Source organism: Numenius arquata, chromosome W (genome assembly GCF_964106895.1).
Source record: "Numenius arquata chromosome W, bNumArq3.hap1.1, whole genome shotgun sequence".
Taxonomy (NCBI): domain Eukaryota; kingdom Metazoa; phylum Chordata; class Aves; order Charadriiformes; family Scolopacidae; genus Numenius; species Numenius arquata.
In genome coordinates, this window is record NC_133615.1 from 29,057,656 (window position 1) to 29,081,812 (window position 24,157).

At 47.9% G+C, this 24,157-nt stretch overlaps 2 protein-coding genes across 49 annotated transcripts in view; one reads left to right on the forward strand and one right to left on the reverse strand.

The window, feature by feature from the left end:
* Window positions 1–24,157, reverse strand: part of LOC141476573 (CUGBP Elav-like family member 4) — an 800,950-nt gene that overhangs the window by 539,683 nt on the left and 237,110 nt on the right. The gene's annotated exons all lie outside the window — the stretch shown is intronic.
* Window positions 17,953–21,305, forward strand: LOC141476713 (uncharacterized). The gene is made up of 2 exons (XM_074165518.1): window positions 17,953–18,153; window positions 19,048–21,305. The coding sequence occupies exon 2, from the start codon at window positions 19,215–19,217 to the stop codon at window positions 20,313–20,315; it is 1,101 nt and encodes a 366-aa protein (XP_074021619.1). The 5' UTR covers window positions 17,953–18,153; window positions 19,048–19,214; the 3' UTR covers window positions 20,316–21,305.

Genomic DNA, 24,157 nt, shown 5'->3' on the forward strand with positions numbered 1-24,157 from the left:
ATGGAAAAGCATGCCACGCAGCTGAAACAGCAAATGGTGCATTACTACTGTGTACACAGGAACAGTTAGGGGCAAAAAGTGTGTAGTCACCTATTCTCATACTCAAAGCTGCCTCATAGCATGTTTATATTGTTCTGGTCAATACAATGCCAAGAGCAAACTAGATTTCTGAGGCACTGGCTATCCACACAACAAATGTCCTAGTATGTAGCAACACTTTATTTGCTTAGATCAGCTAGAAAAAAGTGATGCAAACTCAAGCCCTCTGTATAGTTCCACTTTTTAGGCTTCCCGTGTGCAGCATTTCAGGCAGTAAGAGACAGTATCTTAAACTGTCTTTCAGTTGTACCTCAACGTCTCTCCTGCTTTATTTCAGTGCCAAGCCAGTGTCATTGAAAACAGAGGTCAATGACTGATTGTGCAGGTGCCAAAGATGGCATGGAGTAAGCCAGAAGAGTGGAGAGACATGGCTTTTTGAAAGACACATTTGTGAGAGACAGATGCCTCACACAGAAGCAAGATGCTGCTAATCAGTCAGCTACATGTGTCTTTCAGTGGCAGTCTCCTGGCTCCCATTGGATTTTTACCTGTACATGTGACCTCTAATTTTGGAAATAAAATGCCTTACACTAAAAAAAAAAAAAGAAACCCCAACATGTCGCTATTTAATGGTTGCTGATTCCATAGTTTAATTCATTATTGAAGTTTCACCTTGCTCTGAAACAATTAGGAGCACTCATATAATCAGTTACCAAGTCTCAGTTGGGAGGTAACAATTTATGTCTGAGAAGCTGAAGGTGACAACTTCATTCACCGAGGAGACCAGCCTCCAGAGCAGGTAAGTCCGCACTGGGGGAAGGAATCGCAGCAAAAAGGATTGGCAAGGAGCTCTTTTTGAGGGCTTTTGAAACCAGGCAAAGCGGCTAGTCTGTGTTGGAAAGCCGGTAGCTGGTGGGCGGGCTGCTGAGGTGGTGTGGGCGGAGCCAGCACCCCAGGCAGCAGATCTAAACAAGGCGTAAATGTGCCAGGACCACTCCCACCCTTTCCCCCCATAAAAGAGGCTTTTCAGGAGCCTCACTCACTCACTGAGCGAGCAAGCAGCAAGTGGGTGTAATTCAGAGTGCTACCTGGGAGCACCACAGGGAGCAGGGAAAGGGCACATAGGGAGGAACTGAAGCTCTGTCAGCTTGATAGGTGATTCCTGCTGGTGGTGACACCCCCTCAGAAAGAGCTTAGCCATGGTCTCTACCCGGAGGAAGGTCAAGCTCTCATCCTCAACCAGAATGGATGTGGGAACACAGACAGAGCTCCCATGGAAGCATGCAGCTGTCCAGGTCACAGGCTGCAGGGAGTGCCAGGACCTTTTACTGGTATCATGTAGCAGCTACAAGAACTGCTGTGTGAGATGTGAACAGGTGAATGATCTGCTCAGCCTGGTGGTAGAGCTAAGAGAGGAAGTTGAAAGGTTGAGGTGTATTAGGGAGGAAAGCAGCCAGGGTCTAGTAACCCCTGTACTCAGCCCCAGTCAGGCTGAAGGCAGAAGCCTAAATGAAAAAAGTGAATGGAGGCAGGTTCATGGTTGGGGCAGCAGAACCCCCACCTCGCCCCATCCTGTACCTCTGAAGAACAGATACAAGGTACTGGTTGAGGAAGGCCAGTCGAGTGAGGAAGTAGATGATGGGGAGTCTTCATTACAGATGCCTCCTCAGCCAAAAAAGACTACACTCCGGATCACCACCACAACCAGAAAACAAAGGGTTACAGTCGTTGGTGACCCCTTCCTAAGGGGGACAGAGGGACCAGTATGCCGAGTGGACCCTCCTCAGAGGGAAGTCTGTGTTCTTCCTGGAGCCTGGGTTAAGGACATTAGCAGGAAACTTCCTGGCTTAGTAAGTCCTTCAGACTATTATCCATTACTGGTTTTTCATATAGGCACAGAGGAATCTGCAACTCGCAGCCCCAGATCCATAAAAAGAGACTTCAGGAAGTTGGGAGGGCTGGTAAGGGAGTCTGGGGCACAGGTTATCTTATCATCACTCCTTCCAGTTGCGGGTAATGATGCTAGGAGGAACAGATGAATACAGTCAATTAATATGTGGCTTCATGGCTGTTGTCACCGCCATAACTTTGGGTTCTTTGACAATGGATTCACCCATACAGCCCCGGGGCCTGTTAACAGAAAATTGGAGGCACCTCTCTCAAAGGGGGAAGGGGGTTCTTGCACAGGAGATTGCGGGGTTGATTGACAGGGCTTTAAACTAGATGTGAAGGGGGAGGGGGTTAATAATATCAGGCTTGTCTGTAGCAAGCTGTGCGATAACATATCAGGGTTAGGGGGACAGAGTGCTAGTAAGGACCTTCAGCCTGGCTCCCTGAAGTGCCTCTACACAAATGCACGCAGCATGGGCAACAAGCAGGAGGAGTTGGAAGCTACCATGCTGCTGGAAAGATATGATATAGTGGCCATTACTGAAACCTGGTGGGATGAATCCTATGACTGGAGTGTGGCTACTGAGGGCTACAAGCTGTTCAGAAGGAACAGGCGAGGGAGGAAGTGTGGAGGTGTTGCCCTCTATGTTAAGGAATGGATAGAGAGTGAGGAAATATCCCTAAAGCCCTCCCTGGGGTCAGATGAAGAAAGAGTTGAGAGCTTGTGGGTGAGGATTAAGGGGCAGGCCAATATGAGGGACACTGTAGTGAGTGTTTATTACAGGCCACCTGATCAGGATGGGGAAGCTGATGAGGCCTTTTACAGTCAGCTGAAAGTAGCCTCACAATCACAGGCCTTGGTTCTCATGGGGGACTTCAATCACCCTGATATCTGCTGGGAAGGCTACACAGCCAGGCATGTACAGTCCAGGAGGTTCCTCCAGTGTATTGATGATCACAATCTTGTTGGTTGGAAGGGACCTTTGAGATCGAGTCCAACCAACAAAACAAACAAACAAAAAAAACAAACAAAACACACCACAACACCAAAACAAACAACCACGCACCACACCCACCCACAAACAGACACAAGCCAACAATCTCGGGCACTAGAGCATGCCCTGAAGTGCCATGTCTACACTTTTCTTAAATACCTCCAGGGATGGCGACTCCACCACCTCCCTGGGCAGGCTGTTCCAGTGCCTGACCACTCTCTCAGTAAAGTAATTCTTCCTGATATCTAATCTAAACCTCCCCTGCCACAACTTCAGACCATTTCCTCTGGTCCTGTCATTATTCCCTTGGGAGAAGAGGCCAACACCCACCTCTCTACAACCTCCTTTCAGATAGTTGTAGAGGGCAATGAGGTCCCCCCTCAGCCTCCTCTTCTCCAAACTAAACATGCCCAGTTCCCTCAGCCTCTCCTCATATGACTTGTTCTCTAGACCCCTCACCAGCTTGGTGGCTCTCCTCTGGGCACACTCCAGCACCTCAATGACCTTCTTGTAGTGAGGGGCCCAGAACTGAACACAGTACTTCAAGGGGAGGCCTCACCAGTGCCAAGTACAGAGGCACGATCACTTCCCTGGTCCTACTCGCCACACTATTCCTGATACAGGCCAGGATGCTGTTGGCCTTCTTGGCCACCTGGGCACACTGCTGGCTCATGTTAAGCCAGCTGTCCACCAACACCCCCAGGTCCTTTTCTGCTGGGCAGCTTTCCAGCCACTCTTCCCCAAGCCTGTAGCATTGCCTGGGGTTGTTGTGACCCAAGTGCAGGACCCAGCACTTGGCCTTATTAAACCTCATCCCATTGGCCTTGGCCCATTGATCCAACCTGTCCAGGTCCCTCTGTAGAGCCTGCCGACCCTCAAGCAGATCAACACTCCCACCTAACATGGTGTCATCTGCAAACTTACTGAGGGTGCACTCAATCCCCTCATCCAGATCATCAATAAAGATATTAAACAAGACTGGCCCCAAAACTGAGCCCTGAGGGACACCACTGGTGACTGGCCACCAACAAGATTTCACCCCATTAATCACAACTCTCTGGGCACGGCCGTGCAGCCAGTTTTTTACCCAGTGAAGAGTACACTTGTCTATGCCATGATTCGCCAGCTTCTCCAGGAGAACGCTGTGGGGGATGGTGTCAAAGGCCTTACCAAAGTCCAGGTAGACAACGTCCATAGCCTTCCCTGCATCAAGAAGGTGGGTCACATGGTCATAGAAAGAGATCAAGTTGGTTAAGCAGGACCTCCCTTTCATAAACCCATGCTGGCTGGCCCTGATCCTTTGGCTGCCCTGCACTTGCCATGAGAGTTCACTCAAGATGATCCTCTCCATGATCTTTCCCAGTACCGAGGTCAGGCTGACAGGCCTATAGTTTCCCGGATCATCCTTCCGGCCCTTCTTGTAGATGGGTGTCACATTGGCCACCCTCCAGTCATCTGGTACCTCTCCTGTTGACCAGGATCGTTGATAGATAATGGAGAGAGGCTTAGTGAGCTCTCCCGCCAGCTCCCTGAGTACTCTTGGGTGAATTCCATCTGGCCCCATGGACTTATGCATGTCCAGGTGCAGAAGCAGACCATTAACTACTTCCTCCTTGATTATGGGGGGGTTGTTCTGCTCCCCATCCTTATCTTCCAGCCCAGGAGGCTGAACACCCTGGGGGTAGCTGGTCCAACTATTGAAGACGGAGGCAAAGAAGGCATTAAGTATCTCAGCCTTCTCCTCATCCTTGGTCGCAATGTTTCCCCCCACATCCAGTAAAGGATGGAGATTCTCCCTGACTCTCTTTTTGTTGATGTATTTATAAAAACTTTTTTTGTTGTCCCTTATATTAATGGCCAGGTTGAGTTCCAGCTGGGCATTTGCCTTCCTAATTTTTTCTCTGTATAATGAGATCTCTGTACTCCTCCTGAGTCGCCTGTCCCTTCTTCCAAAGGTGGTAAACCCTCCTTTTTTCCCTAAGTCCCATCAAAAGCTCTTTGTTCATCCAGGCTGGTCATTTTCCCCTCCCTTTAATTTTGCGCCTCATGGGGACAGCCTGCTCCTGGGCCTTTAGGATTTCCTTCTTGAAGGGCTAAGACCAAGACGGCCTCCGACCACCACATCTCCCACTAGTCCTTCTTTGTTTGTGAAAAGTAGGTCTAGCGAGGCACCTCCCCTGGTAGGCTCTCCTAACAGTTGTGTCAGGAAGTTACCTTCCATACACTCAAGGAACCTCCTAGCCTGCCTGCTCTCTGCTGTGTTATATTTCCAGCAAATATCCGGTAGGTTGAAGTCCCCAACCAGAACAAGGGCTGGCGATTGTGAGACTTCAGCCAGCCTCTTACAGAATACTTCATCTGCCTGCTCATCCTGGTTGGGTGGTCTATAGCAGACTCCCAGCACAAAATCCCCCTTGTTAGCCTTCCCCTTCATCCTTACCCACAAACACTCAACTTCATCGTCACTGGAATCTAGCTCTATACAGTCAAAACACTCCCTAATGTACAGAGCCACACCCCCACCTCTCCTTCCTTGCCTATTCCTTCTGAAGAGCTTATAGCCACTCAACACAGCATTATAGTTGTGACCGTCATCCCACCACGTTTCCGTGATGGCAACTACATCATAACTGTCCTGCTGCACAATGGCTTCCAGCTCATCCTGTTTGTTGCCCATGCTACGTGCATTAGCATAGATGCACTTGAGCTGGGCTCCCGATTTCACCCCCATCCTTGGCCCTTTACCCCCAGGCTCATTACCAGTGGGCCTGGTTTTATTCCCTTCCCCCTCCACCTCTAGTTTAAAGCTCTGTCCATGAGCTTTGTTAACTCCTGGCCTAGTACCCTTTTCCCCTTTCGGGATAGGGTTTTCCCATTTTTCGTAATCAGAAATTTCTACATGTCTATCCCTTTTCTCAAGTGAAATGACAGAGCGAGAGTCCTCACTAGTCCACCATCCTTCAAGCCTTGGCATGCTTCCCTTGGCTTTAATCCTGACAGGCCCAGTTAGCTCCCCTTCCCCCCTCATATCTAGTTTAAAGCCCTACCAATGAGCCCTGCTAACTCCTGCCCCAAAATCCTTTTCCCCCTCTGGGACAGGTGCATCCCACCTGCCACCAGCAGGCCAGGTGTCTCATATAGCTGCCTATGATCAAAAAACCTAAAGCCCTGCTGATAACACCAGTCCCAGAGCCATGAGTTGACCTGTTGCCTCTCCCTATTAATTTCCTCATTCATAGTTTCCACTGAAGAGATAGAGGAGAACACAACTTGCATTCCTGATCCCTTAAGCAGCCATCCCAAGGCTTTAAAATCTCTTTTAATTGATTTTGGCCTCCTTCTACCCACTTCATCACTACCCACCTGAAATACTAACAGGGGGTAATAATCAGAGTGGTTTACCAGAGCAGGAAGTTTTTCCAACATGTCCCTAACCCATGCCCCAGGGAGGCAGCAGACTTCCCTGTGAAGTGGGTCAGGGCGGCATATTGGTCCCTCTGCCCCCCTCAGTAGAGAGTCACCCACAACAATAACCCATCTGCTTTTCCTTTTGGAGCTAGTAGCGATGCCAGGTCTATGGTGACTTGCTCTGATTTCTCCAGCCTGGGTGTACCATTCTCCTCTCCAACAGCCAGTTCCTCCTGCAGGACTCCATACCTGTTCTGCAAGGGTAACTGGGGAGGTGGGAGGGGCCAGGAGGGGACTCACCTGCTTCCCCAAGCAGGGACCTGTTTCCATTCCCCCTCTTCTCTGAGATCCCCTTCTATTGCTTGGTGTCCCGGTTTGAAGTAAAAGCGAACCAATTTTCTGTTCTGTAACTTTACATCCTAGCTAGGCCTCCTCTAACTCTCTGAAATTAACGGCATATTGTGGAGAAAACTGCTCGTTCTCAGAATTTCACTGAATTTCACTGAATTTTTTTAGAGTTGGAAGGGACCATATAGATCATCTAGTCCAACTCCCCTGCTGAAGCAGGATTGCTTAGAGAATGCTACTCAGGACTGCATCCAGGCGGGTCTTGAAAATCTCCAAAGAAGGGGACTCCACAACCTCCCTGGGCAGCCTGTTCCAGGGCTCTGTCACTCTCACCGTGAAGAAGTTTCTTCTCATATTCGAGTGGAACCTCCTATGTTCCAACTTGTGCCCGTTGCCCCTCGTCCTGTCACTGGGAACCACTGAAAAGAGTCTGGCTCCCTCCTCCTTCAACCCACCCTTGAGATACTTATAGGCGTTAATAAGGTCTCCCCTCAGCCTTCTCTTCTCCAGACTAAAGAGTCCCAGCTCTCTTAGCCTTTCCTCATAAGGGAGATGCTCCAATCCCTTAATCATCTTTGTTGCCCTTCGCTGGACTCTTTCCAGTAGTTCCCTATCCCTCTTGAATTGGGGAGCCCAGAACTGGATGCAATACTCCAGTTGTGGCCTCACCAGTGCAGAGTAGAGGGGGAGAATGACTTCCCTCGACCTACTAGCCACACTCTTCCCTGTCGTGACAGAGGGAAGACAGGGCCACTCAATATGAGTGATCAGCAAGCTTCGTTTATTGATTCACACAGTAGCCTTTTATGTTCTAACATAATTAGCTCATACATATTACAAAAGTTAAGCTCATGATTGGTTAGTTCTTAGAAAGATCAACTCCGCCCTTGGTTCCTTCTTTACAGTTACTTTCATCCTCTTTTCCCATGCCTGAGCAGCTGCAACCTCCCTGTTATCATACAACAATTATAGTCAAGGACAAGGTGTCTTTACCAGCCCAGTAGTTACGGGGGCTGAATCCGATGTTTCTCAAGCTTTTGCTCGGCCAGCTGGATCATGTCTATGTGACCCTTCTCAGCTAGCCATTCTCCCACATGGCGCTGCTCGCGTAGGTCGGCCATTGAGCCGGCCACTTATGCGTGCTGATTATGGAAATGTCAGCGCCAGTGTCTAGAAGAGCAACAAGTGATATAGTTAGGTTGGCGTATTGCACAGCAACCGGGCGTTGTGGCCTTTGGCGCAAGCCGACAGTTAGTAGGGCCATTTGTCCTGTAGATCCAAAGGCTCCTTGCCTTCGTGGCTGCTCTTGCAGCGGTGGAAGGGCTCCCGCAAGATGTGGTAGGGGAATTAATTGCGCCACCTTGGTGCCTTTAGCGATGAAGAGCGGTGGGAATAACGTGTGGGCCATGATCTGGATCTCACCGTGGTAATCTTTATCAATCAGTCCCACCAACACATTAAGTCCCAGCATGGTGGCTGATGAACGGCCTATAAGTAGTGCTCCGACAGCTTGTCCATTGATACAGATTGGTCCTTGAGTGCTAGTAGTAATCCGGACAGGCTTTGAGTCCAACAGGGTACAATCTACTGCTGTTGCCAGGTCCAAGCCGAGGCTTCCGCTTGTGGCTGGTCTGAGCTGAAGGGATTGAGTGCTGCCGGATATGCAGCCGCTTTTTGTGTCGGCGCGGGGCGGCTTTTCCCGCTGAATCGTCCGTTTCCCGGTTTAGAAGCGCGACATGCAGTCTCATTGTGGTTGTCCGACCGGCAGTTTCTGCACCATACTGAGCCGGCGTTGCAGTTCCGTCTGATGTGTCCAGCAGCGCCGCAACGGTAGCATCGTGGGCGAGATGATTCACTAGCATTTAATCGTTGAACGGAGGCTTGCAAAGGAGCAAGGGCTGCAAGAACTTGACTCTGCGTAGCCTGCACGTGTTCCTTTAAACTATTCCCTAGCTCCTTTACTGCCTCAACTAACATTGCCTGTGGCCCTACCGGTACCTGAGCCATCCTTTCTAGTCCTTCCTCGATAGTCCATGTCCCTGGCAATGTAGCCAAGATGTTGCGTGTGGCCGGATTACTATTTTGTATAGCACACTGCTTTAGTATAGTGTCTCTGAGATAATCGGGCACCCCGGCCGCCTGTATGGCGTCTGCTACTCGATCTATAAATAGGCCAAATGGTTCCTCTCTTCCTTGCTTAATACCCATACTTAATACCCATATATGAAGGGATTCCTTTTTTTTTTTTTTTTTTGAGTGAACAGCTTTTTTTTTTTTTTTTTTTTTTTTTCAGCTCGGTGTTGCAACGGGGCGTTAGCGACTGCCCGCCACGGCTTTATCAACTTTTTGGCTGATTTATTATCGCATATAACTTCGTCAAACAATTTATCCTCATATTTACGCCATTCCTCGTGTTCAAAAACCGTATCTGGATTATCAAAGCAACCTCTCGCTACTCCATACGCTGATAACCCAGGCAACTCCCTTTTACAATCTATACCCTGAATGCTCTGCTTTTCTAAAAAGCATTTGAGCAAATCGTACGCCGCTTGTCTGTTCATACCTTCGTTATCTATACCCTAAATGCTCCGCTTTTCTAAAAAGCATTTGAGCAAATCATACGCCGCTTGTCTATCCATACCTTCGTCAGCGCGCTGTTGCAGCCTTTCAGACTTCGGCGGTGCGTAGCTGGCAGGACACTCTCTATAGGTGCTCCTGGGCGCAGGGACCTTTTCCTTTAATCCCTTTCGCTCTTGGGCGCGGGGAACTTCTCATTTAATCCCTTTCGCTCTTGGGCACGGGGACCTTTTCCTTTAATCCCTTTCGCCTCCTGCGCTGCTTACAGGACCAGCACTGAGACTCCGTTGACCGTGGCTCGCAGGTTCAGCCCTCTGTAGGGTCCCTGTTCGGGCGCCATTTGTCGCGACGGAGGGAAGACAGGGCCACTCAATATGAGTGATCAGCAAGCTTCGTTTATTGATTCACACGGTTGCCTTTTATGTCCTAACATAATTAGCTCATACATATTACAAAAGTTAAGCTCATGATTGGTTAGTTCTTAGAAAGATCAACTCCGCCCTTGGTTCCTTCTTTACAGTTACTTTCATCCTCTTTTCCCATGCCTGAGCAGCTGCAACCTCCCTGTTATCATACAACAATTATAGTCAAGGACAAGGTGTCCTTGCCAGCCCAGCAGTTACGGGGGCTGAATCCGATGTTTCTCAAGCTTTTGCTCGGCCAGCTGGATCATGTCTACGTGACCCTTCTCAGCTAGCCATTCTCCCACACTTCCCTATGCAGCCCAGGATTCCGTTGGCCTTCCTGGCCACAAGAGCACATTGCTTGCTCATTGTCATTTTGCTGTCTACCAGGACTCCCAGATCTTTCTCTTCGGAGCTTGGCTCCAGCAGGTCCACGCCTAACCTGTATTGGTGCCTGACATTCTTCTTCCCCAGGTGTAGCACCTTACACTTTTCCTTGTTGAACCTCATGAGGTTCTTCCTTGCCCAGCTCTCCAGCCTGTCCAGGTCTCTCTGGATGGCAGCACGGCCCTCTGAGGTGTCAGCCACCCCACCCAACTTGGTATCATCAGCAAACTTGCTGAGGATACACTCTGTCCCCTCGTCCAGGTCACTGATGAATATGTTGAACAGGACTGGACCAAGTATTGACCCCTGGGGGACACCACTGGTTACAGGCCTCCAGCTTGAGCCTGTTCCATTAACCATTACCCTTTGGGTCCTGTCACATAGCCAGTTCTCAATCCACCTCACTGTCCCCTCATCCAGCCCACACTTCCTTAGTTTCCCAATGAGGATGTTATGGGAGACGGTGTCAAAAGCCTTGCTGAAATCAAGGCAGATGACATCTGCTGCCCTCCCCTCATCCAGCCAACCAGTTATGGCATCATAGAAAGCTATCAGATTGGTCAAGCATGATTTACCCTTGGTAAACCCATGTTGCCCACTTCCAATAACCCCCTGCTCTTCAACTCGTTTGGAGATGACATCTAGAATGAGTCTCTCCATTACCTTCCCAGGGACGGAGGTGAGACTAACTGGTCTGTAGTTCCCAGGGTCCTCCTTCTTGCCCTTTTTGAAGACTGGAGCGATGTTGGCCTTCCTCCAGTCTTCTGGCACCTCTCCTGTTCTCCATGACTTTTCAAATATGATAGAGAGTGGCCCAGCGATAACTTCTGCCAGCTCTCTCAGCACTCGTGGGTGCATCCCATCAGGGCCCATGGACTTATGAATGTCCAGTTTGGCCAAGTGGTCCCGAACCTGGTCCTCCTCTACTGGAGGAAAAACTTCCTCTCTCCATACCCTCCCCCTGGCCTCCAAGGCCAGAGGTTCATGAGGGGCAGCCTTAGCAGTGAAGACTGAAGAAAAGAAGGCATTCAGCAACTCTGCCTTCTCCGTGTCTTCCACCACTAGGGTGCCCATCTCCTTCCTCAGTGGGCCCACATTATCCCTAATCTTCCTTTTTCTGTTTACGTACTGGAAAAAACCCTTTTTGTTGTTCTTAACTGTAGTGGCCAAGATGAGTTCAGCTTGAGCCTTGGCCCTTCTAATTTTCCCCCTACATATCTTCACTGCTTCCTGGTATTTCTCCTTGCCTACCAGGCCCTTTTTCCAAAGATCATAAACCTTCTTTTTGTTCCTGAGCTCCAGCCAAAGCTCTCTATTTAGCCAGGCTGGTCTTCTTCCCTTCCTGCTTGTTTTTTGGCACTTGGGTATGGCTCTTTCCTGCGCTTTTAAGAGTGCCTCCTTGAAGTGCGACCAGCCTTCCTGGGCACCTTTGCCCTTCAGGACTGTCTCCCAAGGGACACTTTCAACCATGCTCCTGAAGAGGCCAAAGTCTGCCCTTCGGAAGTCCAACGTGGCAGTTTTGCTGGCCCCCCGCCTTGCTTCAGCAAGAATTGAAAATTTTATCATTTCATGATCACTCTGTCCAAGATGACCTCCAACGTTTACATCCCCCACAAGACCTTCTGAATTAACTATCAGCAGGTCCAGTAGGGCACTTTCCCTAGTTGGTTCCCTCACCAGCTGTGTTAGGAAGTTGTCTTCCATGCACTCCAAGAATCTCCAGGACTGTTGCCTCTCTGCTGTGTTATATTTCCAGCAGATATCTGGGAAGTTGAAGTCCCCCATGAGTACAAGGGGGAGTGATCGTGAGGCCTCTGCCAGCTGCTTATAGAATATTTCATCAGTCTTTATATCCTGGTTTGGGGGTCTATAACAAACTCCCACCACAAGGTCTGCCTTATTGGTCTTCCCCTTGATTCTTATCCATAGGCACTCAACACTGTCTTCATGTGTATTGCCAAGTTCTAGGCATACAATACTACTCTTAACATAAAGGGCCACCCCACCACCTCTCTTTCCTTTCCTGTCCCTTCTGAAGAGTTGATAGCCATCAATCACAGCACTCCAGTTATGTGAGTCCTCCCACCACATTTCTGTGATGGCAACCAGATCATAGTTTTCTTGCTGTACGATGGCCTCCAGCTCCTCCTGTTTGTTGCCCATGCTGCGTGCATTCATGTAGATGCACTTCAGCTGGGCTAATCGTCCCACTATTTTTCTGGGAGGGCAGGCACTAATTCCCACCTGTCCATGTGCAGACATTTCTGCAGTTGCCATCTTATCACTACTCCTTATGTCTTCACAGCTGCACGTATCTTTCTCTCCCACATCGACTGCTGCAACAGGCTGCAAGGCCTTACTGGCACCTTTACCCACTAGCACACTACTCCTGGGCACCACTTTAGTAACCCTGGTTCCAACCCCGTCCCCCTTCAAATCTAGTTTAAAGCTCTCTCAATGAGCCCTGCTAATTCTTGTCCCAGTATCCTTTTTCCCCTTTGGGTTAGGCTTCCCCCACCTGCTGCCAGCATGCCTGGTGACCTGTAGATCAGCCCATGATCAAAGAATCCAAAGTTCTGCCATTTACACCAGTCTTTTAGCCACGAATTGATCTGTTGAATCTTGCTTTTTATCCCTTCATCTATCCCTGTGACTGGTGGGATAGAAGAGAACACCACTTGTGTTCCTGATCCTTTGACCAATCGTCCCAGCGCTCTGAAGTCCTTTTTCATTGCCTTTTGGCTTCTGGTAGTTACCTCATCGTTACCTACTTGAAATATCAGTAGTGGGTAATAATCTGAGGGCTGAACCAGGGAGTGAATTTTCCTCTGTATATCCTTAATCCTGGCCCCAGGGAGACAGGTGACTTCCCTGTGGGACGGGTCTGGTCTACAGATTGGGCCCTCTGTTCCACTCAGAAGGGAGTCACCTATTACAATCACCTTTCTTTTTTTCTTGGTTGGTGAGGTCCTGAGGCAAGGGGGTGGGTGACTAGTCCTGGATGCCTCACTGGGTAGATCGTCCTCTCCGTTCTCATTTACCTCATCCCCAAAATCCAGAACTCCAAACCTATTATACAAATGCAGCTGGGAAGGTGAGGGAGGCTGTTGGGGGTTCCGCCTGCCTCTCCGAGGAAGGACCAGCTTCCATTCCCCCCTTTCTATTAAGTCCCCTCTCTCTGCCCGGTGACAGGGTGGGAGAGGATCATCTACTTTTTTTAGAGCCTCTTCTTGCTGCCTTTGCCTCAGGGTACGGCTCCACCAGTCTATTTCACTTTCGCATTCCCTAATGCTTCTTAACCTTTCCACCTCCTCTCTCAGTTCCACCACCTGCCTGAGCAGGTCGCTTATCTGCTCACATCGCACACAATGGGTGTCTCTGGGTCCCTGTGGTACCACAGCCAGGCTCAGGCATTCGGTGCAGCCAGGGCCCTGCACGGATGCATCTTTGCGTGGGAGCTCGGTCTGAGTTCCCACATTCTTCTTCACAGGGGCTTTGGGGCGATTCGTTGCCATTTCCTCTCTTGAGCCTAAACGGAGCATTCACCCTCAGCCTCGCGTTCCCCTGTGAGGTTCCTGCCTCCTTTCTTACTCTCTGCTCTCCTTTGGCTTCACCGTCTCCGGGAAGCCCCCTCTCCACCCTAGTCTAGCTCTCCGCGTGCTCTGATTGCTGCTTCCCACAAGCTCTGTGCACGTGTGCCTGCGCGCTAATATACTCACCCTTGCGCTCGCGCACGCCCGCCTCGCGCTCTGAACCTGCTGCAGCTGTAGCCGCTTTTAAATTTGCCGCGGCTCGCCCGGTCCGCCCCCTGCCCCGTCAGCCACTTGGCTCCCTCCTCCTCGTTTCAGGCCTCTCCAGTCTCCCTCGGCTTCTCCGTCTCCGGGAAGTCCCCTCTCCGTCTCGATCTAAATCAAATTTAAAGCCGCAGCACTCACAGCTGCTGCTGTCGCTCTCCGCGTGTACCCACAGTTGTTTTGTTTTTTTTTTTATAGCCTTCGGCCGAGTTCCAATCACGATTCAAAAAATCTCTTCTGCCAGGTGACTTTTTTTTTTTCTTTTTTTTTTTTTCCTTTGTCGCGCGCCGCCTGCCAGTCCAGAATGATAAGACCAATGTTTGTGCTCCATGCCAAGGAATGGTATGCAGAGAGGCCCTTGCTTATACTTATTGCTATAACAACCAAGGTCAGCCAATTTCGTTATTTGCCCCCTTAGAGGGTCGGAAACGGAAAAAACGTAGAGGGGTCACATCGGTGGGGAGGAGTGGACAGGACAGGTGACCCAAACCTGACCAACTAGGGTATTCCATCCCATCTGCCCCATGCTCAGTATAAAAGCTGAGGGATCAAAGGGTCAGCCCTCTTCCTGCGATGGCTGACGTCCAGAGAGGACTCTGTCTGTTCATCTGCCTTTGATCCCGATCCGTGTGTTCCTGACTCCAGAGCTGGAATCCAGTTCCCATTTGTCACTGAGTCCAGTCTGGGACTTCCCCAGTGCCTGCCGGTGATGTGACTGTCATCCTGGGAGCCTGATACGGTTTTGTATATATTGTATCTATTTCATTATTTTCTTCTTTATTTTTATTTTAATATTAATTCTTCATTAAAGTAGTTTAGTTCATTCTAAACTTGTAAATCTCCTTATGTCTTTCTCCTCCTCTCTCCTCTTTTTGGGGGGGAAGAAGTGGGGGGAAGGGCCATCTGTCGGTCCGGTTTTGCTAAATTCGGCTGAAACCACGACAGATATATTGGCGCCCAACGTGGGGTGCGACGACTGTGGTCTGATAAGATTGCCTGAATAGTTTGAATTCCAGCTTGCTCAGGGAGAACTGACAGCTTACATCATGTCGTACCGACAGAATATTGTATATGATATTTTTAGAGAGCTTTGTATGAAGTTCATTGACGCAGTGGTGTTAAACTGGCCGAATATATTGAAAGGTTTATTTGTTTTTTGTGTTTGGATGCGGTGGGTCAAGCGTGCTGTATTCGTGTGGATGTGCCTCCAGATGTATGATGTGGTCAGTTGGATTGCTATGGTACCTGCATATCTTGGGCATCATGTGATGGATTCTGTTGCTAATCACACTTTCGATTTTCACTGGGGAAAGTTTACCTTGCCTCTTAGTGATTATCCCAAAGTGATACCAACGGAATTAGGGGATGAGAAACCTGTGGGCTCTTTGGAGAACGATTGTGATTATTGTTACGGTCACTTAATTGTAATAGTGCTGTCGATTTCACTGAATGTAATGCAGGCAGTATTTGCTATGAAATGTCAGTGCAGAAGTGAGCGTTGTGTGACATGCACTATTGCTACTCAGACACAAACAGAACCAGCCCCAGCCCCAGCCCCGGCCCCGGCCCAAGCCAAGCCAGCGGCACCGGCCAAGGCCACGCCGAGACCGGCGCCAACGGCATCGGCTGCTCCCCCACAGCCACCGGCACAAGCCAAGGCTCCGGCCCCGGCGAAAACCACGCCCCTGGCCCCGCCGACACCGGCCCCAGCGGCAGCGGTCGCCCCCCCACCGGCTCCGGCTCCGGCCCCGGCCCAAGCCGCGCCCCGGCCCGTCCCGGCCCCGGTCACTCCGCAGCCGGCGGTGAAAGTGACTCCGCCGCCCGCACCCCCCACATCTCCATCGCCAGCCCCTCCCCCGCCCGCAGCTGCACCGGCTGCTCCGGCCCCGACAGCCAGCGCTGTCACTGCTCCAGCTCCCAACCCGAGCACTGCCGCTCCCCCAGCGCCAGCAGAACCGGCACAAGTTGCTCCGGTGACCAGGAAGCAGAAAAAGAAGTCGGCTCGGTCCCCTGCCCCTTACGACAAGGACATGCCCAAGCTAGAGAGCTCGGGAGAGGGTTCCTCTGATGAAGATGCAGGACAGGGTCCTTCTGGTGTAGATAAAGGAAAGCACCCTCTTACAACACAGTCAACAGCCCCTTCTCAGGTAGATAGGGGAGAGGGTCCTTCTCAGCCAGCCTCGATACAGGATGATGCCTCAGATGTAGATGTAATTATTAACTCTTTCTCTATGAAGGATTTGTGAAATCTGAGGAAGGATTTTACTCATCATGATGGGGAGCCACTTCTCTCTTGGTTGCTCCGATGCTGGGACAGTGGAGCTAATTCCATAGACTTAGATGGTAGAGAAGCCAGCCAGCTGGGAAATCTGGCCAAAGAGGGAGGTATTGATAAAGCGATTGGGAATAAGGCAGACGTTCTCAGTCTCTGGAGGCGACTGTTATCAGCTGTAAAGAGCAGATATCCCTTTAAGGATGATATCCAATGCCGTCCAAGGCAATGGACCAGCATGGAGAAAGGTATTAATTACCTGAGAGAACTGGCTGTTCGAGAAGTGATTTATGGCGATTGGCAAATGACTATAAATCCTGATGAAATGCCATGTCAATGACCTTTGTTGAAAAAGTTTGTGCAGAGTGCACCATCAGTGTATTCCCACATTTTGTCAACAATGGTCTGGGGAGCATCTGATACCGATACATCAACTGTAAATGAGGTTGCTGATAGGGTGCGACAGTATGAAGACAGTCTCTCTCGTCCCATCGGTGTTGCAGCAATAGAAAACCTGACTAAGAAAGTGGCTGAACAAACTGAGAAGATGGCTGAACAGAATAAGACACAGAATGAGACAATGGAGAAAATGACCAAGGCAATAGTTGAGCAAAACGAGACAATTTTTCACAAACTGCTTGAAAAACTTGCTGAGATTGGGAGAGAATCTTACTCTTCTCCAGCTCAGACTCAAGTTGCAGCTCAGATCCAAGTTGCAGCTCAGACTGAGGTGCCTGCTCAGGCCCAAGCTGCAGTTAAGACCAGAGTTGCAGCCATTAAGAAAAAACGCCCTCCTATGAGACCAACCAAAGGGAAACAGGACTCGCTCCGAGGTTTCCTGTGGCTTTGCCTCTGCAATAATGGAGAGGACATGAGGAGATGGGATAAAAAACCTACTTCAGCCCTGCAGGCATGAGTGCTTGAGTTGCAAGGTAAAGCAAACAGAAGAAAGGATGGTTACATGAATATGGCTGCTCCAGTTCAGAATATGCACTGCCCCTGTCCAGACAGGAACTCACCTTGCAATTGGAGATGCTGTCCTCAGCATTAGGGTTGCCCTGCCTCCAGCCAGGAGGAGGAGAGGGATAACCGAGTTTATTGGACTGTGTGGATTCGATGGCCTGGCACATTAGAGCCATGAAAGTATAGAGCCCTGGTGGACACTGGTGCACAGTGTACCCTAATGCCATGGAATCATAGAGGGACAGAATCAGTCACTATTGCAGGAGTGACAGGAGGATCTCAAGAACTGACTGTACTGGAGGCCGAAGTGAGCTTGAATAAGAATAAATGGGAAAAGCATCCTATTGTGACTGGCCCAGATGCTCCGTGCATCCTTGGCATAGACTACCTCAAGAGAGGGTATTTCAAAGACCCGAAAGGGTATCGGTGGGCTTTTGGTATAGCAGCTGTAGAGACTGAGGGTATTACACAGCTGTCTACCTCACCTGGCCTTTCAGATGACCCTTCTGTGGTAGGATTGCTGAAGGTTGAAGAACAGCAGGTACCACTTGCTACTTCCACGGTGCATCGATGACAGTATCGCACTAACCAAGATTCTTTGATTCCCATTCAGAACCTGATTCGTCGGCTGGAGACTCAAGGAGTGATCAGCAAGACTCGCTCACCCTTTAACAGCCCGATATGGCCAGTGCGCAAGTCTGATGGTGACTGGCGTCTAACAGTAGACTATCGTGGCCTGAATGAAGTCACACCCCCACTGAGTGCTGCTGTGCCAGACATGCTAGAACTGCAATATGAACTAGAGTCGAAGGCAGCCAAGTGGTATGCTACAATTGACATTGCTAATGCCTTTTTCTCTATTCCTTTAGCAGCAGAGTGCAGGCCACAGTTTGCTTTCACCTGGAGGGGTGTCCAGTACACCTGGAATCGACTGCCCCAGGGGTGGAAACACAGCCCTACTATTTGCCATGGACTGATCCAGACTGCACTGGAGAAGGGTGGAGCTCCAGAACACCTGCAATACATTGATGACATCATTGTGTGGGGTTATACAGCAAAAGAAGTTTTCAAGAAAGGTAAGAAAGTAATTGAGATTCTTCTGAAAGCAGGTTTTGCTGTGAAAAGAGGTAAGGTCAAGGGACCTGCACGAAACATCCAATTCTTGGGAATTAAATGGCAAGATGGGCGTCGCCAGATCCCAATGGAGGTGATTAACAAAATAACAGCTATGTCCCCACCTACTAACAAAAAGGAAACACAAGCCTTCTTAGGCGTTGTGGGTTTCTGGAGAATGCATATTCCAGGTTATAGTCAGATTGTGAAAGCTCTCTATGAAGTGACTCGAAAGAAAAATGAGTTTGTGTGGGGTCCTGAGCAACGACAAGCCTTTGAACAAATTAAACAAGAGATTGTGTGTGCAGTAGCACTTGGACCAGTCAGAAAAGGACAGGACATTAAAAATGTGCTGTATACTGCAGCTGGAGATAATGGCCCTACCTGGAGCCTATGGCAGAAAGGACCAGGGGAAACTCGAGGTCGACCCCTGGGATTTTGGAGTCGAGGCTATAAAGGCTCCGAGGCCAACTATACTCCAACTGAGAAAGAAATCTTGGCAGCGTATGAAGGAGTTAGAGCTGCTTCAGAAGTAATTGGTACTGAAGTACAGCTCCTCCTGGCGCCCCGATTGCCAGTGTTAGGTTGGATGTTCAAAGGTAAAGTTCCTTCTACTCATCATGCCACCGATGCTACCTGGAGTAAGTGGATTGCCTTAATCACACAGCGAGCTCGAATAGGAAATCCAAATCGTCCAGGAATTGTAGAAGTGATCACAAACTGGCCCGAAGGCGGAGATTTCACAATGCCACCAGAGGAGGTGGTAACACGTGCTGAGGAAGCCCCACCATATAATGAACTCTCAGATAATGAGAAACAGTATGTTTTGTTCACTGATGGATCTTGTCGTATTGTAGGAAAGCATCGAAGATGGAAAGCTGCTGTATGGAGTCCCACACGACGAGTTGCAGAAGCTACTGAAGGAGAAGGTGAATCAAGTCAATTTGCAGAGGTAAAAGCTATCCAGCTGGCCCTAGACATTGCTGAACGAGAAAAGTGGCCAATACTCTATACTGACTCATGGATGGTGGCAAATGCTCTGTGGGGATGGTTAAAACAGTGGAAGCAGAGCAACTGGCAGCGCAAGGGTAAACCCATTTGGGCTGCTGAATTATGGCAAGATATTGCTGACCGGCTAGAGAAACTAGTCGTGGAAGTACGCCATGTAGATGCCCACGTACCTATGAGTCGAGCCACTGAGGAACATCAAAACAATCAGCAAGTGGACCGAGCAGCTAAGATTTTCCAGACAGATTTAGACTGGGAACATAAAGGTGAATTGTTCTTAGCTCGATGGGCCCATGACACTTCAGGTCATCAAGGAAGAGATGCAACGTACAAATGGGCTCGTGACCGAGGGGTGGATTTAACCACGGACGATTGTGAAACATGCGCCGAAATCAAGCAAGCTAAAAGGTTAAAACCTTTGTGGCATGGAGGTCGGTGGTTGAAATACAAGTATGGGGAGGCTTGGCAAATCGACTATATCACACTCCCTCAAACCCGCCAGGGTAAGCGTTACGTGCTTACAATGGTGGAAGGAAGCACCGGATGGTTGGAAACCTATGCCGTGCCCCATGCCACGGCCCGGAATACCATCCTGGGCCTTGAAAAGCAAGTCTTGTGGCGACATGGTACTCCAGAAAGAATTGAGTCTGACAATGGAACTCATTTCAAAAACAATCTTATAAGTAGCTGGGCAAAAGAACATGGTATTGAGTGGATATATCATATTCCCTATCATGCACCAGCTTCTGGAAAAATTGAACGATACAATGGATTGTTAAAAACTACCCTAAAAGCGATGGGTGGTGGATCCTTTAAAAATTGGGACAAGCATTTAGCGCAAGCTACTTGGTTAGTTAATACCAGGGGATCCATCAATCGAGGTGGTCCTGCTCAATCAGACCTTTTACATATTGTAGAAGGGGATAAAGTCCCTGTGGTGCATGAAAGGAATATGGTGGGGAAAACTGTATGGGTTTTTCCTGCCTCGGGCAAAGGCAAACCCATTTGTGGGACTGTTTTTGCTCAAGGACCTGGATGTACTTGGTGGGTGATGCTGAAGAATGGAGAAGTTCAATGTGTACCTCAAGGGAATTTGACCCTGGGTGAGAATATTTAATTCCGAGTATGATGTTAGTTGTTTATAATACTAACAGTGTTCTATAAGTGTTTTTCAGGATGACACTGCAATGATGAAACCTAGCCGGATTGATCAAGTGGCGTCTAGTAAAACTTCTCTGAGATGGACATGTTACTCATGGACACGAACCACAATGAATTTCACACCATCTCTCCTACCCTGAGAACCTGATCTGCTGTGAAATGGACTTAGCTTTTGTATATAAAAATAAATCATAACTGAGTGACTTACATATATCTATCTATATATGTATGTGTGTATAGATTTTATAGATGATAGTAGTTGTAATCTAAGCATGATGCAAATGGTATGGAATAAGGGGTGGAATGTCCTGGTTTGAAGTAAAACTGAACCAATTTTCTGTTCTGTAACTTTACATCTTAGCTAGGCCCCCTCTAACTCTCTGAAATTAACGGCACATTGTGGAGAAAACTGCTCGTTCTCAGAATGATAAGACCAATGTTTGTGCTCCATGCCAAGGAATGGTATGCAGGGAGGCCCTTGCTTATACTTATTGCTATAACAACCAAGGTCAGCCAATTTCGTTATTTGCCCCCTTAGGGGGTCGGAAACGGAAAAAACGTAGAGGGGTCACATCGGTGAGGAGGAGTGGACAGGACAGGTGACCCAAACCTGACCAACTGGGGTATTCCATCCCATCTGCCCCATGCTCAGTATAAAGGCTGAGGGATCAAAGGGTCAGCCCCCTTCCTGCGATGGCCGACGTCCAGAGAGGACTCTGTCTGTTCATCTGCCTTTGATCCCGATCCGTGTGTTCCTGACTCCAGAGCTGGAATCCAGTTCCCATTTGTCACTGAGTCCAGTCTGGGACTTCCCCAGTGCCTGCCGGTGACGTGACTGTCATCCTGGGAGCTTGATACGGTTTTGTATATATTGTATCTATTTCATTATTTTCTTCTTTATTTTTATTTTAATATTAATTCTTCATTAAAGTAGTTTAGTTCATTCTAAACTTCTGAATCTCCTTATCTCTTTCTCCTCCTCTCTCCTTTTTTTTTGGGGGGGAGAAGGGCCATCTGTCGGTCTGGTTTTGGTAAATTAGGCCGAAACCACGACATAAGGCTACAAAAATGTATGATTTCTGAAATGTATGGCCAGAACTTTATCACAATGGAAATATTTTTTTCTAATTGAAATCTATGCCGCTGTTATGACACTAATTCAATTATTCCTTATATTTCATCCATCATAATTTTATCTTCTTGTAAAAGAAAACTCACTTGTTTCCCTGACATAGGTAGAGTTGACTAAAGAAGGAAAGGGTGATTCTGCACTCAGACAACATCCTTTTGTCATTAAGCATAAGCGCAGTATTAAAATAAAATCATAAAATCATGGAATCATTTAGGTTGGAAAAGACCCTTAAGATCATCGAGTCCAACCATTAACAATAAAATAAAACAGAATAAAACCATGTGGACTAAATATTAAATATCCCAAAAGCTTAGAAGAAAAGATCATGCAAAAAGCCACCTGACAGTTAAACATCATATTCCTGAAAAGCTGGATACCTCTTTGGAACAGTTTAGATTAGAAATGTATTTAGGGAAGGTTGAAAAACTTTTTGCTGCAGTAAATAAGAAACCCTTTCTAACAAGTCTCAAATCACCGTCAAAGACTTCTGGATGGTGCTGAGAACCTGTGATAAGCAATGCATGGTATAAAAATGTCTTGTTCTGGCAATGCATCATCTTTCATAACTCTGCCATCCCTCATGGACCCTACATATGTCGGGAGTCTGTACAATGAATCAGACTTTCCACATGCTTCCTGCCAATAAACAGTGTTTCTACACAGGCAATGACTAACTATGGTGGGAATTTATATCTGTAAGGACATGAAATGACCACTCTGTTGAAAGTCTCAGATATTTATCTTCTATGCGTGTGACTCATGCATAGTGGCAATTTCACCCATATGTTTGGCTACGAAATTCCCTCATTGAGTAACAAAATGCCATAGGTACAGCTATTTTTTCACAAAAAAAAATAATCATGAATTACTCTCTTGCTATGAACCTCTCTGGAGGGAAACAGAGGAGGTTGATTTTTTCTCTTACAAGATTCAGAGAAGACAGGGAAGAGCATCTCATCTATGCTATCCAGATTTTAAGCCTAGCCTCTAAGCTAGTCATTTATGCCAACACTAATCAATAAAGAGTGAGCTGTACCTTGACAAAGGACACTCATTCCATCCTAAAATTGATGGCATTTTAGAAATATAGGTAATATTAGGTGCATATAACTTTCAGATGGTTAGAGGGAATCTACTATCTTCTGTCAACTGCAGAGGCAGCATGAATCTGGCAGTCCAATGTCCAAAGATGCAACTATTCAATGCTTCTTTGAACTAAGATGTTGCATAAGACATAGCGTTTATGTTAGGCATGTATGGCAAGTAATCTGAACATGATCATCTTGGTCTCTTTAGTAAGGAGAAAACCTAGCTTAGTTCCCATAGGGAAATAGAAAGGTACCTAGAGCAATGCTTTCCCTGAATCTCTCTCATTCCACTATGTGTCTTGTAGGAAACCTCCTCTTCAGGGCAGGAGATACCTTTTCATGTCATTTGCACAATGTCAAGCACACAATTTGCATGAAAACCCTCTAACAACCATTGCCATCAAACCATGCCATCACAGACAGAGATTCATCAGTTTGTGTACCATCCATTCACAAAATCTGTTCATCTTACTCAGACTGTGATCCACAGCAGCCATGGAGGTGAGTGCATGCCACGCATCCCTTGGAAGGGGTTTTTTCCAACCTTCTGTCAATGTTTTTTACTGACCTGCAGCAGAAGCAAGCCTGTGATTCAAGGAGCCAGCTTATTTCGATTCATGGGGTATGAGGATGGGGAAAGACACGTTCATTTGTAACCTGGAAATTCTGAGGGGTACCTTTGCCTCAGGATCAATATTGCTGATGCCACAAATGTCTCTGCCATCCTGCTCTCCCCTCAACAAAAACACACATAATTTTTCTTCCTTTCAGGTCTCCTTCCATCTCATCCCAGAAGCTTTTACAAATCTTACCCCTTCCCATCAAAGCAAACTCCTAACAGATTTTGGTTTTGGAGAAGGGGGAATAGGGAGGGAAGTTGATTGTTTTAGTAAGGAAAATTATTCTTTGCTTTCTCTCATCACAGCCCTTTGTTTTTCACCTGGAAAAAATACACCGTACTTGAAGGAAATAATATTATTTTCCAGAAAACAAGGAGATGAGGATAGGACTCATTGGTAACTTTGAATCCCATCTTTGACAATCTCACCATCCATTTATCTACAGCTTGACTGTGAAAGATGTATTGGTGGCAGCTCACTTGATTTTAGAACTAGTACTGCTGGTGCCCCAAGCCAATTTGCCATTAAACAGCAGAGACTTGGAGCCTTTCCACTGTACAGTCTAATTTCTGGAGGGAGAGGAGATGGGAACTGGTTTCTCTGTGCGTGATGAAAAGTTGATTCTCACCAGTAAAGATTAGAAATCTTAACAGATCTGCAGTTTTCTGATGTCTGTTTTAGAGGCATTTGACGTTATTCAGAATGCAAATCCATGACACAGAAATGGAAAGCTAAGCCTAGCCAAGAAGTGTTAGCTGCCACAAAAGCTAGTAAGTGTTCTTTATCTCTTTATTCATTTATTTAGGAAAAGTGAACCCTAGAGTTACCCCACAATACTGGCTGAAGCTAGAAATTAATCTTTCTAGACAGTCATGCAACAGACATAAATATAATGTAAAACTTCAGATGGGATGTCTCTGCTATAATTGCAAATGAATTTGGTTTGGATATATGGTTT

Coding starts and splice junctions, on each gene's coding strand:
- LOC141476713 (XM_074165518.1), top strand. CDS start 19,215: ATGGTGGCAAATGCTCTGTGGGGATGGTTAAAACAGTGGAAGCAGAGC.